This window comes from Podarcis pityusensis, assembly GCF_964106645.2.
Source record: "Podarcis pityusensis genome assembly, chromosome: 4".
In the NCBI taxonomy this organism is placed as follows: Eukaryota; Metazoa; Chordata; class Lepidosauria; order Squamata; family Lacertidae; genus Podarcis; species Podarcis pityusensis.
Window position 1 is genome coordinate 47587719 of NC_138027.1, and position 17487 is coordinate 47605205.

Genomic DNA, 17487 nt, shown 5'->3' on the forward strand with positions numbered 1-17487 from the left:
ATCATCCAACGCAGGAATATTATATTATTTTATTTTTGTAAAGAAATAGCCACAGGCTCCTCGAGAATGGGAATGTGGAACATGGGGAAATGGGTGCTGATTTTTTCACTCATGTTGTTTTACCACTGAAGATCAGTTTCACCAAAGCTGTTATTTTGCCCTGTTGGTTCCATTGGATGAAATTCCGAGTCTTATTTTTGTGCAAGCATGCTTAGCAGTGTAGTCATTCAATTGCTGTTTAATAAAACAGTTGAAATTAATGCTGTAATGAAGAAGTTCCTGACTTGGCATTTCAAGAGGGCTGTCAGCCAATATATTTCCTAGCTGTATACTTGGTGAAGCATGAAACAGGAGAAGATTAAGAAAGCGATGTGGTCCTGCATTTGACACCCTGACTCAGAACTCCCCTTATGCACAAAAGACAACTTTTAATTCTGACGTAAACAGTCTTCTGCACTTGTAGGCTACAACAGGATACATATTTTTCAGTAATTTCTACATAGAAAATTGCATAAATACCAAGATTGCCATGTGTGACAAACAGTATACTTTTCCTGACTTGAGTGGACTTTTGCACGATAAGCTGATTACATTAATTATCCCTGTGTGATTTATCCATCTCACAATCAGCTGCAGGAGAAAAATTCATATACTTGATCATCAGATTTGTCCCTGTGGCAAACTGTTTGGGGCAGTACCATACATAACCAATTCATCAGGCAAAATTTCTCATTTTACAGACAGCTAAGATGCAGTTGCTTCCCTATTTAAATGTTTATTAGACACCTTAACCAAAAGCTGTTACCCAGAGGAATTTACAAGGTCTAGTTCAGCTCTGGTGTGTCTTGGTTTATAATCCTGATCTCTTGTCCTGACTCTTGGCTTGTTATTCTGCCCTGCTTTCTAGTTTGCGCTTCCAACCTGATTACCTTCCAGTACTGGCTGACAGTTCCTGGCTTCTGACACAACCCTGATACCGTAAAACTTTAAGGACTCCTTCAAATTCCCTCACTGTTTTAACACTGAATTCTATGATTTGGGCCATGATGACATGCATGATTATTATTATTGGCTTCATTGCTTTCTGATCTGTGGCTGAATGCCAGGTCAGATCAAAGTAAGACTTCACTCATGATCTGATTGTGAATGAGGAGGCCAATCTGGCCTGCATCTCTGAGACTTGGGTGGGTGAGTAGGTTGGGGTTGGTTTCACCCAGCTGTGCCCATCTGGGTACTCAGTGCAGCATTGGGACATACTTGAGGCTCAGGCAGGAGGGGCTGTTGTGGTCTACAGAAATTATTTCTCTCTCCAGGCTCTCTGTCCAGTTGGGGGGTGATCTAGGGTGTGTGTTCCTGGCACTTGACAATCGGGACAGATTATGGATTCTATGGAGTTTACCACTCACCTCACTGCCCAGCAGTCTCCCTGCCTGAGCTGACAGAGCTGGACTCAGAGGCGATGTTGAAGATTCCCAGACTGATGATTTTGGGGAACTTCAACATCCATGAAAGAGGCTCTGGGGTAGTTCAGGACTTCATGGCTGCCATGATGACCATGAGCTGTCCTAACATGTCATCAACCCAACGCATGTGGCAGGCCACACTCTGGACCTTGTTTTCTTAACTCAGTAGGAACAGAGTGATCTGAATGTAGGGGATATTGATATCAGTCCGCTGTCATGGTCACAACATTTCTTGTTGAGCTTTAGGTTTAACCCCTTTTTTCCCTCTGTAGATGTCGGGGACCTGTTAAGATGGTCCTCCTTCAGAGGCTGATGCATCAAACGGGTTTCCAGATGGCTCTGGGGGATTTTCCGGCTCATATGACTGACACTCCCTTTGAAGCCCTGGCCCGCTTAATAGAGCCTGCTTGGATCCCTGGTATATTCTAGAGCTTAGGATGACGAAACAAGGTGGGAGACAGCTTGGATGCGAGTGGAGAAGAACTCAATTCAAATGCAATCAAACACTGGTGAGGGCTCATCATCAAGCCTACCTAGTGGCAGTGAAGGCAGCAAAAGTCATACTTCGCTGCCTCCATTGCATTGTCATTGTGCCATCCAGCAGAGCTTTTCCAAATAGTGTGCTGGCTTCTATAGTTTGATCCAATGGATATGATAAAACCAACAGTAGCTCGCTGTCATTTGTTTGTAAAACATATTGAGGATAAAATTAATTGCATGCACTGGAACCTTGACTCCACTGTTACACCAGGTGAATCTTGGGAGTTTTAGTTAGTAAGTTTCAAAGAGGTGAATAAGGTGCTTGGGTCAGTAAGGGCCATCACTTGTGACCTGGACCCTTGCTCGTCTTAGCTGATAAAAATAAGCAGGGAAGGTACAGCTTGCTGGGTCAGGGAGGTGATGAATGCCTCCTTGTGAAAGGGGCTGGTCCCTGGGTGTTTGAAGGAGGGAATGGTAAAACCGCTCTTCAAGAGGCCCTCCCTGGATTCAGTAAATCTAAATAATTACAAGCCAGTTGCCAAGCTCTCCTTTTTGGGCAAGTTTCTTGAGTGAGTGACCAGAACCAGGCACTCTTGGAGAAAACTGATTTTCTAGATTCATTTCAATCAGCCTTTAGGCCCAGTTTCAGCACAGAAACTGCTTTGGTGGCCCTGTATGATGACCTCTGTTGGAAGACAGACAGGGGAAATGTGCCCCCGTTAATTCTCCTCAACTTCTCAGTGGCTTTCAATACCATCAACCATGGTATCCTTATGGAGTGACTGTCCTGAGTTGGGCAGTACTGATTTGCGGTGATTCTGGTCCTACTTGGATGGTCATTTATAGAGGGTGATGCTTAGGGAGTGCTCTTTGGCACAGTGGAGCCTTCATTGTGGGGTTCCTTGGGGTGTGATTTTATCCCCATGCTGTTAACATTTAACATCTACATGAAACTGTTAAATGGAGTCATCTGGAGTTTGGGAGTTTGGTTCCCAGCAATTTGCTGATAACACACAGCTCTACTTCTCCTCTACATCTGCAGGTGTGGCAGTGGATGTGCTGGACCAATGCTTGTCTCAGTAATGGACTGGCTGAGAGCCAACAAACTAAAGCTCAAATCCAGATAAGACTGAGTCACTGTTAGTGGGCAGCTCCCTAAACCAGATGGATAGGTTGCCTGCTCTTGATGGAGTTACACTCTTTCTGGCACCTTCATCACGTATCTTTAGGCTCCAGGCAAAAACATTCCTCTTTTCCCAGGCCTTTGGATAATTAAAGAATTCAAGGCCTTTTAAACTGCATGTTGGGTTACTGTTTTTGTTTGTTACTTTGGTATGTATTTTTGTGTTCTTGTAAACTGCCCTGTGATCCTTGAAGGAAGAGTGGTATAGAAATGCAAATAATAATAATAAAAATAAAATTAAAATGTATTAATGTGTTAATGATATCTGAGTGTGAAAAACTCCTTTTGAGGGGGCCATTAATACCTTTCATGTGGTTCTCACTGTAGTTCACTTAATCTGCAACATTCTCTATGCCAAATTCACTGACTGAGAGAGAGGATAGACAAAGGCTACAACCACATGCACACTTATCTAGGAGTAAGTCTTGCTGAACTCAAGCAGGACTGCTTCTGAGTAAATACACATAGGATTGTATATGGAACTACCATTGAAAACAGTCAGGGAACTCCCATTAGTCCAAGACAGAGCTAACTGCACTACAGTATATTACATTAGCTTTGTTTCAGGTGAGCTGGATTCCAATCCAGATTCAAAATGCTGCTTTTAATCTTTAAAGCCTACACTTTAACAAACACCATCCCATTCCCCAATGCCATTGTCAGAGGCTTTCTCTGGGTGCCTTAGCTGGGATAAGTGTGACAACGGACAGTATCCTGATGGTAGAACATCCTTCCTGAAAAGGCTCACATGCTATGAATACTTTGTATTCTTTCTGGCAGTAGGGGAAGACATTAATTCTCTCCGCTTTTTAAAGGTTTTCCAAAGGTTTTATAGGATTTCAGAAATCTGGTAATTAAGATCTGTCTGTGCTGTGCGAGGTCTGTCTGTGCTCTGTGAGCATAATCACTGTTGGGATTGAGTTCTCAGTTGTCCGATGCTCTTTATGTTATGTATTTTTATGGTTTAAATTGTTTATAATATTTTAAATATTTTTGGAAGATGACAAGATAACCTTTGGTTATGGGGCAGCACAGAAATATTAATTAAAAAAAACAAATCAGTTGGCGCAAGTAATACGTGTTTATTGATTTCATTAGGTGTGCCCTGAGCAGAACTTCACTGAATATCATGCATAGTTTCTTTTTATCCTGCTTTTTGGTCCAAAGTGATGCACAGTACAATGTATTTAAAATGATTAAACCCATCAAACCATAAAGCCAAACCACTGATCAAAATTCAGCAGTGTAATAGCAGCAAAAACCACAGTACGAGGAGGCAAAAATAACAGCCTCAGTGTCACAAGAGACACTACAGAAAACCATAGCTTTGACTGACTGTCAAAAAGAAAATAGGAAGTGACACAAATGTACCTCCCATGGAGATGAATTCAAGAGCCTGGGTGCCAATGTGGTGAAGGCCCTGCCCCACCTATTCATGAGATTAATCTCAGAAACAGGATATGAAGCAGAAGCCCTCTCAGGAAGAAGGTGGAATCATATGGAAGCTAGTAATCCTTCTAGTACCCAGACCGTTAGAGCTTTCTGGTATGAGCAAAGTTTCCAAACCTTTCCCAGTCCCAGTGGGCTACTGCACCTCCACAACTTCCTGGAGTGTCTTCACCTGGCTAGAAGAATCCTTGTATTCTTCCCGCATTGTTTCTTGCTAGCCTGGAGGTCAGAAAGGGGCGCGGGAGTCCGCAGCAGCCAACCGGCCCCACCAAGGTAAAACTTGCAGGGATGACTCGGCCTGCTTTAGCCGCGCGCCCCGCCAGCCGCCGGTATGTGCTCTTCCCCGACCCTTGTTCCGAAAGGAAGGCCGCCGTGGAGCTAAAAGGGATCCCCAGAGGCTTTGCAAGCTGGACGGCCGCCGCAGGATAAGGGCGGGAAGAGGAGAAGTTCCTGCTTCCCGTTCAGTCGCCTTTCCCCGGTAGCGGCGGCAGCTGGGCGGCGTCTTCCCTTCCTCGCTTGCCCTCTCGCAGCCCGGGCTGCAGCCCTGCGCGCCCGCGCTTAGCCGGGACTAACTCGGCCAGACTTACTTCCGAGTAGGGAGCGCGCAGGGCTGCGCCGCCGAGGAGGGAGGCGCGGCGGGGAAGGGGAGGAGCCCAAGCACATTCCTGGGCTGGGCATGTTTGGTTGAGGCGGCGGCGGCGGCGCGTACACTCCTAGCAAGCGGCAGGCGCACCGCCGGGCCTGAGCGCGCCCCGCTCCTTTCCAGGGCTGCCACTTGCCTGGGCAGGCGCGTCGCGTCACGGCTGCGTGGATCCCGAGCCGCGGCCTCCCCACGCCGCGCTCCTCTCCCTCGTCTCCCTCCTCCTCCTCCCACGGCCCGTCCACTCCGGCCCGGCCTTGCCGTTGCTCCCTCCCCACCCTCGGCTAGCGCCGTCTCCTGCTGCTGCTGCTGCTGCACCTCCTCAGGCCGGCGGGGAGGGAAGCCGGAGTTGGGCCGGGGCCATGACCGTGGAGCAGAATGTGCTGCAGCAGAGCAACGCGCAGAAGGTGAGGGGCGACCTGGCCCGCGGGATGGGGGAGAGCTACCCTGTGTTCAGGCCCAGGCAGGAAGCCCTTGGGCAGGCTGCTGGGCTACGCGAGGGCCTGGCTTTTGGGAGCCGAGGCGGGTGGGCGCCTTCCCTCCCGGGTTCCCTCCGTGACCTTTGCGTCTAGCGAGGGAGAGGCTAGAGCCGGTTGGGCGGCTCCTCCCGGCCTGGGGAAGGGGATCGTGGGGGGGGGGGGGGGTCCGCTGAGCTCCTGGAAGCGGCTCTGCCTTTCTGTCAGTATTACTTCTCCACCCCGTCCGCGCTTTGAGTTCCTGGAAGCGTGTTCCTCCTCTCGCATTTGCCCTGCTTTCCCCTCCTTACCTTGCCAGAGAAGTGCCCACGGGGGTTGGTATATTACGGGGACGGAGGAGGAGCCCGGCGTTTCGATCCGCAACTCGCCCTTCCTTCCCTGCCCCCCCTCCTCTCAGAAAAGTGCCACTTTATTTTTAAATAGAGGGATTGACGTTTTCATCCTCCCCCGATTCTGGCGCCCTGAGACGCATCTCGGTTCTGATCATGCCAGCTCTTCCAACCGGTTCTGTAATACAGTACATACTCAGAGGTGTAGGAAGCAGGCTGGTTTCCTGCTTCAACTATGTTTCATGCACTTAATGTAAAGCTTTGAAATGAGTCTGTAAATGTGTATCCCGTGAGGAGTGGTGAAGAATGCTACTGCTTCTGTTTTTGCCCTGAGCCAGGAAATCTGGTTGTTAGCTAAAAGTATAGTGTGGTTGGTAGTGTGAATGCTTTACTTGAATTTTGTAGATTATATTGAAGGTGTTTTGTTAACTATTAATAACAGTGGCCTATGTTAGTAGCTTCTGAGTTGTATATATGTTTCTTTTGAGGTTATGTATTTCCTTTAGAGATTTGGCTTGCTATTTCATGAGATATAGGACCCAAATGATCTAATTCTGGAGAAGGTTCATGGTACTTTGTCCAAAGGAAAGTTGTCCTTTCTATAACACTTTGAACCTTTCGATATAAATAGAGTAAGACTGGTATCCTTGAATTTATGTGAAGTACATAATCTGTTGCAATGTGTAAATAATCCTACTCCAAAGAAGGCTGTTATACATGGCCTTCATCTGCTCTTTTTTACTTTCGTTTTTGTCTTTCCAAAATCCTTGTGTGGTAGGTTAACTGAGAGATATTGCCTCATCCAAGGTTATCCAATGAGCTTCAAGGCTTAGCAAAGATTTGAAACCCTGGTCTAAGCCTAATATTCTCTCAGATAATTTGAAACCATTCACATTTTTGAACAAGTCTTTTTTATAGACTTGTTTCAAGCACAGATGCCTATAAGTTAAATAGGTAAAAAATAGATAAATGACCCCTGGACAGTTAAGTCTCATCAAAGACTACTATGGGGTTGCTGTGCTCATCTCTCTTTCAGGCCGAGGGAGCCAACGTTTGTCCACAGACAACTTTCCAGATCATGTGGCCAGCATGACTAGACTGCTTCTGGTGCAAGAAGCCAGAGCGCACGGAAACACCGTTTATGTTCCTGCCGCAGCGGTATCTTGCACTGGTATGCTTTCGAATTGCTAGGTTGGCAGAAGTTGGGACAGAGCAATGGGGGCTCACCCCGTTGCACAGATTCGAACTGCCGACCTTCTGATCAGCAAGCCAAGGAGGCTCAGTGGTTTAGACCACAGTGCCACCCACGTCCCTATAAGTTAAATATGGTCATTTTTTTATATAGTATGTTTATAACTTATCAATTTGAGAGGTGTGTGGCCACTAAAAAATTGTGCTTTTTGTTTTTGACTCATGTGAAATGAAGAGGGGCATTCCAAATGCATAGCCATAAAGGCTTGCAAAGATGCTATACATTCTTCTACAGTTCCATTGAACAAGTATGTGTTAAAAAAATAACTCACTTCTGTTTCCACATTTACCTCTTTCCACTTTCCTGCTCATTTCTTTTGCATTTTGCATCCTTTTATATCTGCTTCTAACTCCTTCAAAAATGTCTCATAAAATACAAGATTTAAAGTAAGCAGTACCTGTGTGTTCTTAACATGCTTTAATAACAGTAGAAATCTACTCCTTGAGTAACTTCAACAGAGTACTTCTGTGCTGTTGATACTCTGTACTTCAGTGAGGATTTGACAACTGCTTTTCATCTTTGCGCTCTTTGCATTCATGCTAAAACCAAAGTCATGAGTAGTTGTATCCCAGATGCACTGAATAGAAAGTGTGACGGCTGTTTCTGTTTAAACATACATCCTACCCAGCTTTGTAAATAAGCCCACAAAAGTTACTAGTCTTACTAGCTGTCTAAGAGACTAGTAATCTGCATTTCCGTATTGACCATGGGTAGGCAAACTAAGGCCTGGGGGCCGGATAAGGCCCAGTCGCCTTCTAAATCTGGCCTGCGGACAGTTCGGGAATCAGCGTGTTTTTACATTAGTAGAATGTGTCCTTTTATTTAAAATGCATCTCTGGGTTATTTGTGGGGCCTGCCTGGTGTTTTTACATGAGCAGAATGTGTGCTTTTATTTAAAACACATCTCTGGGTTATTTGTGGAGCATAGGAATTCTTTCATTTTTTTTCCCTCCAAAATATAGTCCGGCCCCCCACAAGGTCTGAGGGACAGTGGATTGGCCCCCTGCTGAAAAAGTTTGCTGACCCCTGGTATTGACCATTTAAGAGGCAAAGTGCCCTCCTTTGCTAGAAGAAAAAATGCCACCTGTGAAGTAGATTGGTGGAGGAGGAATAGAGCATTTCAGTGCTGATTGTGAAGGAAGAGACTTTTCTCTTTAATTCAGAAGGTATGGAAACAAAGTGGGCTGGTAGAAATGGGATTAATGAAAGCTGCAATCCAAAATGTCTGGAAGGCGCTTATTTGACAAAGGCTGATCTGGGACATTAGAATTTTTCCTGATGCAAACTGAATTTTCCAATGCAGAGTACGCTATGCAAATTAATGTGCTTGTGGATGCAAATCAATTCAAGAATTTGGCTGAACCCCTGTCATTGCCCAATTCAAAGTCCAAAGGACCAGAAGCTGTTGGTTTATAACTGTTTTTACAGGGATGTTTGAAACAGCTGGGTTCATTTAACAGCAAACAACTGCTTGGTACCCCATAGTGGTGTTTCTCTTTGGTTCCAAACAGCTCCAATGAGTTCTCTAAAGAGTCTGTAATTTTGGGAAGGGCTGTAGCTCAGTGGAAGAGCGCCTACTTTGCGTGCAGAAGGTCCCAGGTTGAAACCCCAGCATATCCAGGTAGGGCAGGTTCAAGAGAGAACTCCATCAGTGTAGACAATTTTGAGCTAGATAGACCAATAATCCAGCTCAATATAACTCAGTTTCCTAGTGTGGTGTAGTGGTTAAGAGCGGTAGTCTCGTAATCTGGGGAACCGGGTTTGTGTCTCCGCTCCTCCACATGCAGCTGCTGGGTGACCTTGGGCCAGTCACACTTCTTTGAAGTCTCTCAGCCCCAGTCACCTCACAGAGTGTTTGTTGTGGGGGAGGAAGGGAAAGGAGAATGTTAGCTGCTTTGAGACTCCTTAAAGAGAGTGAAAGGCAGGAAATCAAATCCAAACTCTTCTTCTTCTTCTATGTGAAAATAATATTTGTGCTTGTGTTGCTGAATGAACCTTTAAATATGCCTCTTGGGATAGATGGGATAAATAACCTGTGTGTGTTGAAATAAGAAAGATAAAGTGAAATGATCTAAATTAATATTGGGTAAGCAGGATATGTTCTGTATTCTTGTGTTTATTCTGAGAGTAAAAGTTCCTATTACTAGAACAAAGCAGAGCTCTGCAATTTCCAATTATAGTTTCTCATGTTAGTTTTGCCTGTTTTTAAGTGTCTGCCTTTAGTGTGAGAATATAAACATATACTGCTTGGGAACCATGCCCTTCCGGCTTGACTAATTCTTTCCCATAGTGAACTCCCACAAAAGAATGTTGTCAGATATGTATTACTACTAGTAGCTGTCAGTATATCTTTTCCTAAAAAAATACTTGTTGCCTGCAATTTACATTAAATAGTAGATTATTAGATGATGGGTGTTGTTACCATGACAGTGACAATTTAAAAGGATAGGCCTTTCCTATGTCTATAACACAAGCATAAACAAAAGCATCTCACTAATATAGTTGTCCCCATGGGATTTGCAGTTCCTATGCAACAATTTTGTATGGAATGCTTGATGCAAATAGTAAGTTTTGTCCCAGCTATTCAAGCAGAAGACCCCTTAGCATATCACTAGTTCCTGAAGAGTTTCTGTACTACAGATTTGAAGACGCAGCTTTGTTCTGTAAGTCTGTAGTACAGGAATTCTTCAGGGCTTGATGATATGCAATCCTAGCCATTTCTAGCCAGAAGTATGTCCTATTGAAGCCGGGATTCAATAGAACTGCAGACCAAGTGATCTTCTAATTCTATAATTGGGGCAAAACATAGAAAAATGCTGTGTGCGTACTGAACTTAGCATGCAAAACATTCCATATAAAGTTTTCTCATAGGAAAACTGCAAATCCCCTGGGCATGAGCTGTTTTTGTTCCAACTGGTCATGATATGGTGAAAGCTTTGAACATTAGGCTTATGTTTTTTCTTTCCCTATACATGTGTTTTGTGGTAGCACCTAGAAACATACTGAGGAGTATCTTCTTGCTGGTACTTTGACCCATTAAAATATATGGAGACTCTTATTGTGTGTAACACTGGTGGAAGTAGAACTAAGTAGCATAAACAGCTAGAGTGAAATACTACATTAGTGGTAGGATATTGGTGTAAAATAGTTTGTTATTTGATATGTTTAGGGTTTTAAAATGTCACTTTCTGCACTCAACTACGGTCAAGGGTATTAGAAAAATGTATGAAATGTTATCTCTCTGGTTTTTTGCTGCATAGGTCACTTAAGGACAGTTTGCACTTCATTCTTACCAGAAATCACACATGCAGGATGTCCTATTGAGGAATGTATGGATTGCTAGGTTTGGCTTTTGTACACAAGAAATTCCATTGGCTGCACTTGAGTTCCATGTGAGCAGCTGGCTTCAGGTGCTGGAGGTAGAGAAGTCTGCTCTTTTCCACACTTCCAGTCTCTTTCCTTGCTACAGCAAAGGCAGTTGTCACTGAAAACACATTTTCAACAGATCTATATGTTAGGTGCATCTATTTTGTGTATGTTTCATTTTTTCATTCATAGAGATATGTACACCTAATTGGTACTTAAGAACTATGACACACTTCTTTAATGTATACTTAGTGGCTTTAATTATTGCTATAATTACTGGTCTTTTTAAGTACATGTCCTGGTATACACAGCTGGTAGAATATTGTTGAACAAGTGAAATGTTTTGACATATGAAGGATTTAAAAATTGTATTATATAAAGTACCAAACAATTGTCATTTTTGAAACTTCATTTTTTGTTATATCTGAATTGATTTTGTATCATAACACAATGATTTTCCTTATAGCTGCCATCTCTTCTTTTCAATTGCAAGTACCAAGAGGTGAATAAAACACAATCTGTGGCCAGTTAAGAACACACAAGCAGCAGTCAGAAGAAGCATGATTAAAATGTGCTAAATATATTTTCTAATAGCTCAGTTGGTAGAGCATGAGACTCTTAACCTCAGGGCTGTGGGTTTGAGCCCCACGTTAGGCAAAAAGATTCATGCATTACAGAGGTTTGGACTGGATGACCCTCTTGGTTCCTTTGACTCTACAATCCTATGATTCTAAGTCCTGCATAAAGTGGTAATTTGGTAAAATATATAGTGAACTAGTATATTTGTATAATGGAAGTGGGCTGCTGTAATTATGTACTAACCATCTTTATACTAAACTCATTCAGAATTAGGGATAAATTATTGAAATTTTCCAAAGAGAGGTGAGCATACATTCTATTTTTCTTTGAACAGTAGTTGAAAGAACTGAAGGGACTTTGCTCTGATGTAAAATCTGTTGCTGTGGCTCCTTTAAGCTTTTTTTTTTTTTTTTGGTAGCTCATTGATTGCAGAGAAGAGGGCATGCCTAATGGGAACCCTTCCCTACAATTTCCTGCCTTAACTCCAGCTTTCTTCACATCTTCAGCATTTTACTAAGCCTTGAGTCTCAAAGGGCATTCCAATTTTGCCACCCTTTTCAAGCTGTGTGTGTGTGTAGTGCATTTCAGCAGGTTTGTGAACTAGGACAGCTGTGAACATGGGCCCTTCTTGGTGCCAGTAGTTCATTTGTTTTTGTGTTACTGTGAAGCAGGGAAACCACTACAGTCTAAATCTAGTATACACAGTTCATGAAAGCTAAATACACTCATGCATATAATTTAATTGTTCTCTAGCAGAGATTGCATTTTAGATTCTAGTATCACTGAGCAAGAGGCATTACAAACCCGTGAGATGTTTGTTTTTCAATGAATTTTTCTGTTTGCTTGGAGAAGAGATGCTCATGAATAATGACAATTTATGGAAACTTATCCTGAGGGGCAAGAGAAGTGTGGAAATGCAATGCCTCTTGCTCCAGAAGTGGGGTTTTAAAATATCTGCTGGTTCTTCAATCTCAGTGGAGAAAACATTGAACTTACAATGTAAGTTTAATGTACTAACTATAAAATATATTTATTCTGGAGTCCAACAGAGCAGAGTGCAATAGTCAGAAATGAAATGTTTTGGCTTCATTCAAGTATGAGTTTCAAAATTATTTCCCCTTTGACAGTATACAGTGGTACCTCGGGTTACATACGCTTCAGGTTACATATGCTTCAGGTTACAGACTCTGCTAACCCAGAAATATTACCTCAGGTTAAGAATTTTCTTCAGGATGAGAACAGAAATCATGCTCTGGCGGCGCGGCAACAGCAGAAAGCCCCATTAGCTAAAGTGGTGATTCCGGTTAAGAACAGTTCAGGTTAAGAACAGACCTCCAGAATGAATTAGGTTCTTAACCCGAGGTACCACTGTACTGGGAACCCCAGTATACTGGGGTTTGGTTTCTCCTCTTTCAGCATCTCTTTTGTAGTCTCACGGTCCCTGCCAGCATTCTACACATGGTTGTGTTATGTTAGTGGAAGAAGCCCAGGACAGCCAGGGCAAAAGCTTTTGCCTTGGATGTTGCAGCTTTCCATCATTTCTTTAACCACATAGTTCTGTAAGCAAATTATTTATGGCTCAGTCTCTCTTTAATCTTTAAATAAACTAACTTGGGATAAAATAAATGTTTGGCATTTCTGAACTTGAAAGTCATTCAGTTCTGCTCTTTCCTCCTCTAAACCTGTGGAACCTCTGGAGCCATATTCTGCCAGCTTGTTTCTATGCTTTTAGAGAGGTCACAGAGGTGGAACCACAGTTCTTCTGTCTTGCCTGTACAACAAAATATGATTCACTAGGATGTCATCATCATCATCATCATCATCATCATGATCATCATGGTCACTTCCTCTAGTAACAAACCAAAGTGGTGAGTGCTGAGCCAAAACTGTAATATTGAGGAACAACAGGGAAATAATTATATGCTCAGGGGAACCGTAAGATTTGCAGTTGTACACACATTTAAAAAGGAGGCGGCACAGAACAGGCCAGTGGGTATTGAACATGAGTTTAGTGGCATCAAAGAGTCATGCACTATTGTCAGGTGGAAAAGAAATGTGGGGTAGGGAGTAAGGTACACTGCTTCCATCCATTACAGTTCAATAGCATTCTGGAAGGGGGAGCAGGGCTGGCTGGCTGGAACCTACTCCTGTTTGGAAGTAGGAAGATATGTAACAACACTTGCAGTTTCCACTTATTCCTTCTAATAGTGAGATTGAGTGGTGAAGACCCCTTCCCCCCCATCTCCCACCCTGAGCAGGCTGCTGATACGCTGGCAGCAGTACTTTTTCTCTTTCTCACCTGATATCTTCCCAGCTTTCTCTTAAAAGTAAGTTTGATGTTTGATTAGGAATCTTTTTCCACTGTTGGGCCTTGACATACTTTCTTTTACCTAATTGTACTAGGGGATCATCAGGCTCCCCCTGCAAAGTATGCTTATAATATGTCTCGCATTAGTCACATTTGTGTTTAGGAAAGACTCATAGAAGTCTTCTCTTTCTAAAATGGACAGTTTTCACTAGTTGTATGGAGGAAGAGGTAGTGTGGCAGTCCATTTGATAGTGTTCACTGTTTCTTTTAAACCTTCCTGATGTGAAACTGTTACTAATTGCGATTGTGATCTTTGTAGACAGATCAGTAATAGGGAACTATCTTTGATCACCATCTAATTTCACAGTATCTGCATGAATGTGTCTTTTTTTATAGAGGTCTTTTATTTTTACATGACAGTATTTATAAACTTGAAAAGGTTTATTTGCTGTTTTCTACATTATTGCTACTTTTGCTGGAGAATAAAGGTAAAGGGACCCCTGACCATTAGGCCCAGTCGTGGACGACTCTGGAGTTGCGGCGCTCATCTCGCTTTACTGGCCGAGGGAGCCGACGTACAGTTCCCGAGTCATGTGGCCAGCATGACTAAGCCGCTTCTGGTGAACCAGAGCAGTGCATGGAAACACCGTTTACCTTCCCGCCGGAGCGGTACCTATTTATCTACTTGCACTTTGACATGCTTTCGAACTGCTAGGTTGGCAGGAGAATTGGAGGCCTCATATTGTGACTTGCTTATGTCTGTAGACGCAGTGAGATGCAGAGGGGGCTATTGAGATGGTATTTAAAAGTGAAGTGGTTGCAAGGTTACAAATGATTTATAGAACTTGGGATGATTTTTTTCAATACCTACTTTTTATTGTGTTTTCATATTACAACAAAAAAGGAGCACATCATGGCGATCTTCTTCTTGGACAATTACATAGTCTAAGAGATGCCAGTGGTTCTGATGCACAGACTGAGGGTGCCTCCATGATGTTTTAAATTTATATTTTTGTTGAAAGAGTGTGTTGGTAATAGCAAGGTTGTGCATTGCACATAGAGTCAGAAGTAAGATTCCGTTCTGGTTGCTGTTGCCAATTCCTTCTTTCCCAATACTTCCAGGCCACAGATTAAAATCACCCAGGAAATTAATTTTATCTTCCTCATGTGTCTCTGATAGGATGGCATCCAGCTTTTCAGGATGAGCAGAGTGGATCGTAAATAGGACTGACTGCTCAGTCATGGATACAGCTGTTGAGCTACTCAACTGCCTCATTCCTTGAGTCAGAATGACTGAATCTGTATCCACCACCCGTGTGCCGTCCATGACTAGGGGCTTTTAGATTTCATGGAACTGCCCCCGTTACCATTTGTCGATTGTCATGGGACTTTTTTGGGTTTGGGTTTAGGATGGATTTTTGGAATATGTCTGTTTGTTTTATACGTGTAGATCACTGCACAGTCTTCACAGTAAGGCTCTATTCTCATGGCACGAGTATCATGATGACCAGTAGATTCTTATCATGGAGAGGTGTTCAACAGTAAATTTGCTGAATAAATTTAGATAGGCTACCAACACTGACTCTCAGCCCCACTGTTTGGCAGAGTGCGCAGAGAATGTGTCTGAAGCACTTTAAGCCAGGAAAAGTACTATTTAAACCCTAAAGATTATAATATACAGTGGTACCTCGGGTTACATATGCTTCAGGTTACAGACTCCGCTAACCCAGAAATAGTACCTCGGGTTAAGAACTTTGCTTCAGGATGAGAACAGAAATTGTGCTCCGGCGGCAGCAGGAGGCCCCATTATCTAAAGTGGTGCTTCAGGTTAAGAACAGTTTCAGGTTAAGAATGGACCTCCGGAACGAATTAAGTATTTAACCTGAGGTACCACTATACTCCATGGGATGCGGGTGGTGCTGTGGGTTAAACCACAGAGCCTAGGACTTGCCGATCAGAAGGTCGGCGGTTCGAATCCCCGCGACGGGGTGAGATCCCGTTGCTCGTTCCCTGCTTCTGCCAATCTAGCAGTTCGAAAGCACGTCAAAGTGCAAGTAGATAAATAGGTACCGCTCCAGTGGGAAGGTAAACGCTGTTTCCGTGCGCTGCTCTGGTTCACCAGAAGTGGTTTAGTCAGGCTGGCCACATGACCCGGAAGCTGTACGCCGGCTCCCTTGGCCAATAAAGCGAGATGAGCGCCGCAACCCCAGAGTTGGTCACGACTGGACCTAATGGTCAGGGGTCCCTTTACCTTTACCACTGTACTCCAAACATTATTTTAAAGTGTTGATAACAATGAGAATGATTTAGGCCTAATTCACAATGTCATGCTAATAAGCCATCTTTTAAAACAAACTATGGTTTAATGTGAATAAGCAGTGTGCTGGTGCCTGCTGCTCAAATGTTCCTGTACTGTTCCTCCTCCACTTCTACCGCTGTCGTACCACAAGTAAAACAAGCCTAGTCTGGCTTGTTCCATTGTCCAAACCTAGCAGGGTAAGTGGCGCTGGTGGTGAGGTGACATTTTAAATCGGTTTGGTGAATACATGGTTTAAAAAATCATGTTTAATCCCCCCCCCCCCCCGCAAATGCCTATTGTTTGTTCTTCCACTCTGCATAATAAATAAACTATAGTTATTTTACTGTAATGGAAAAGTTGTCTCAGCATCCCACACAGTCTTGGTGTAGTACATATTGTAGATTTTCAAGATACATTACATTATCTATTCTGCATAATCTAAAATAGCCCTGCAGTGTTGGTGAGCAAAGTGAAATAAAATGTGGATGGGTCTCTCTCTCTCTCTCTCTCACACACACACACACACACACACACACACACATGGCTTGCTCTTTATCTCACAGTTGTGCATTTCTTTGTTGTTAGTTGTAAAGGGTTATTAGTCACACAGCTCCAGAAAAACATTCTTACTAAAAGTGTTTTAAAAAATAAATCCATCTCTAAATGCGCAAATATTTTGGAATCTGGAGAATCAAAGATCAGTTGGGCACAGGTCTTGAATTAAATCACCCTGCTTTGTATATTAAAACATTAGGTTTGTTAATAGAAATGTTCCATTTGTAACCAGTTTAAAATCTGCAGCCCACCCAGAACTGGTCTCTTGCTTTCAAGAAGTTAATTTTGATTAATGTAGGATCAGTATTCTGTATCACTTGTGTTGGGTCGTTATATGCTGAGAAGGGATTGCCTCCCCATCTGCACACTTCCTGCATTTTGGTGTGTACTTTGACGTGATCAAGGCGTGAAGTTACCCTTGCCTGTTTACATGTGTAAAGAACAAGAAAAGGAGAACAAAATGACAAGATGCTTCCTTTTTTTTGTATTTGTTTACACATGTGGAACTGACCAGAAGCATGGAATTACAAATGCACAACATGTACAGTGGTGCCTCGCAAGACGAAAATAATCCGTTCCGCGAGTCTCTTCGTCTAGTGGTTTTTTCATCTTGCGAAGCAACCCTATTAGCGGCTTAGCGGATTAGCGCTATTAGCGGTTTAGCGGCTATTAAAGGCTTAGCGGATTAGCGGCTAAAAGGCTATTAGCAGTTTAACGGCTTAGAAAAAGGGGGGGGGAGCGAAAAAAATCGCAAGACGTTTCGTCTTGTGAAGCAAGCCCATAGGGAAATTCGCCTTGCGAAGCGCATCGAAAAACGGAAAACCCTTTCGTCTAGCGGGTTTTTCGTCTTGCGAGGCATTTGTCTTGCGGGGCATCACTGTAAATGATAGTCTTGTTTTCCAGTACGGTGAGCCGCTAAAGACATATCTACAGGTAGAGAGCCAGCATGGTTAGAGTGTTGGACAAGGACCTGGGAGACAACAGACATGAAGCTTACTGGGTGACTTTGGGCCAAGCTCTGCCTCTCGGCCTAATCTACCTCACAGTGCTGTTGTGAGGATGAAATTTCAGAGGGGAGAACCATGTATACCACCGTGAGGTCTTTGGA

At 43.4% G+C, this 17487-nt stretch overlaps 1 protein-coding gene across 3 annotated transcripts in view; it reads left to right on the top strand.

Annotated features, from left to right (window-relative positions):
* Positions 1–5278: 5278 nt before the first annotated feature.
* The window catches only part of USP25 (ubiquitin specific peptidase 25), a 58049-nt gene continuing 45840 nt past the window's right edge, over positions 5279–17487 (top strand). For 2 of the 3 annotated variants that reach the window (XM_081004347.1, XM_081004349.1), the window contains exon 1: positions 5280–5622. In XM_081004347.1, the coding sequence (XP_080860473.1) occupies positions 5578–5622 (45 nt within the window). In that variant the 5' untranslated portion in view covers positions 5280–5577. Of the gene's footprint in view, positions 5623–17487 lie in introns of all 3 variants that reach the window. The other variant, XM_081004348.1, reaches the window with a different exon arrangement.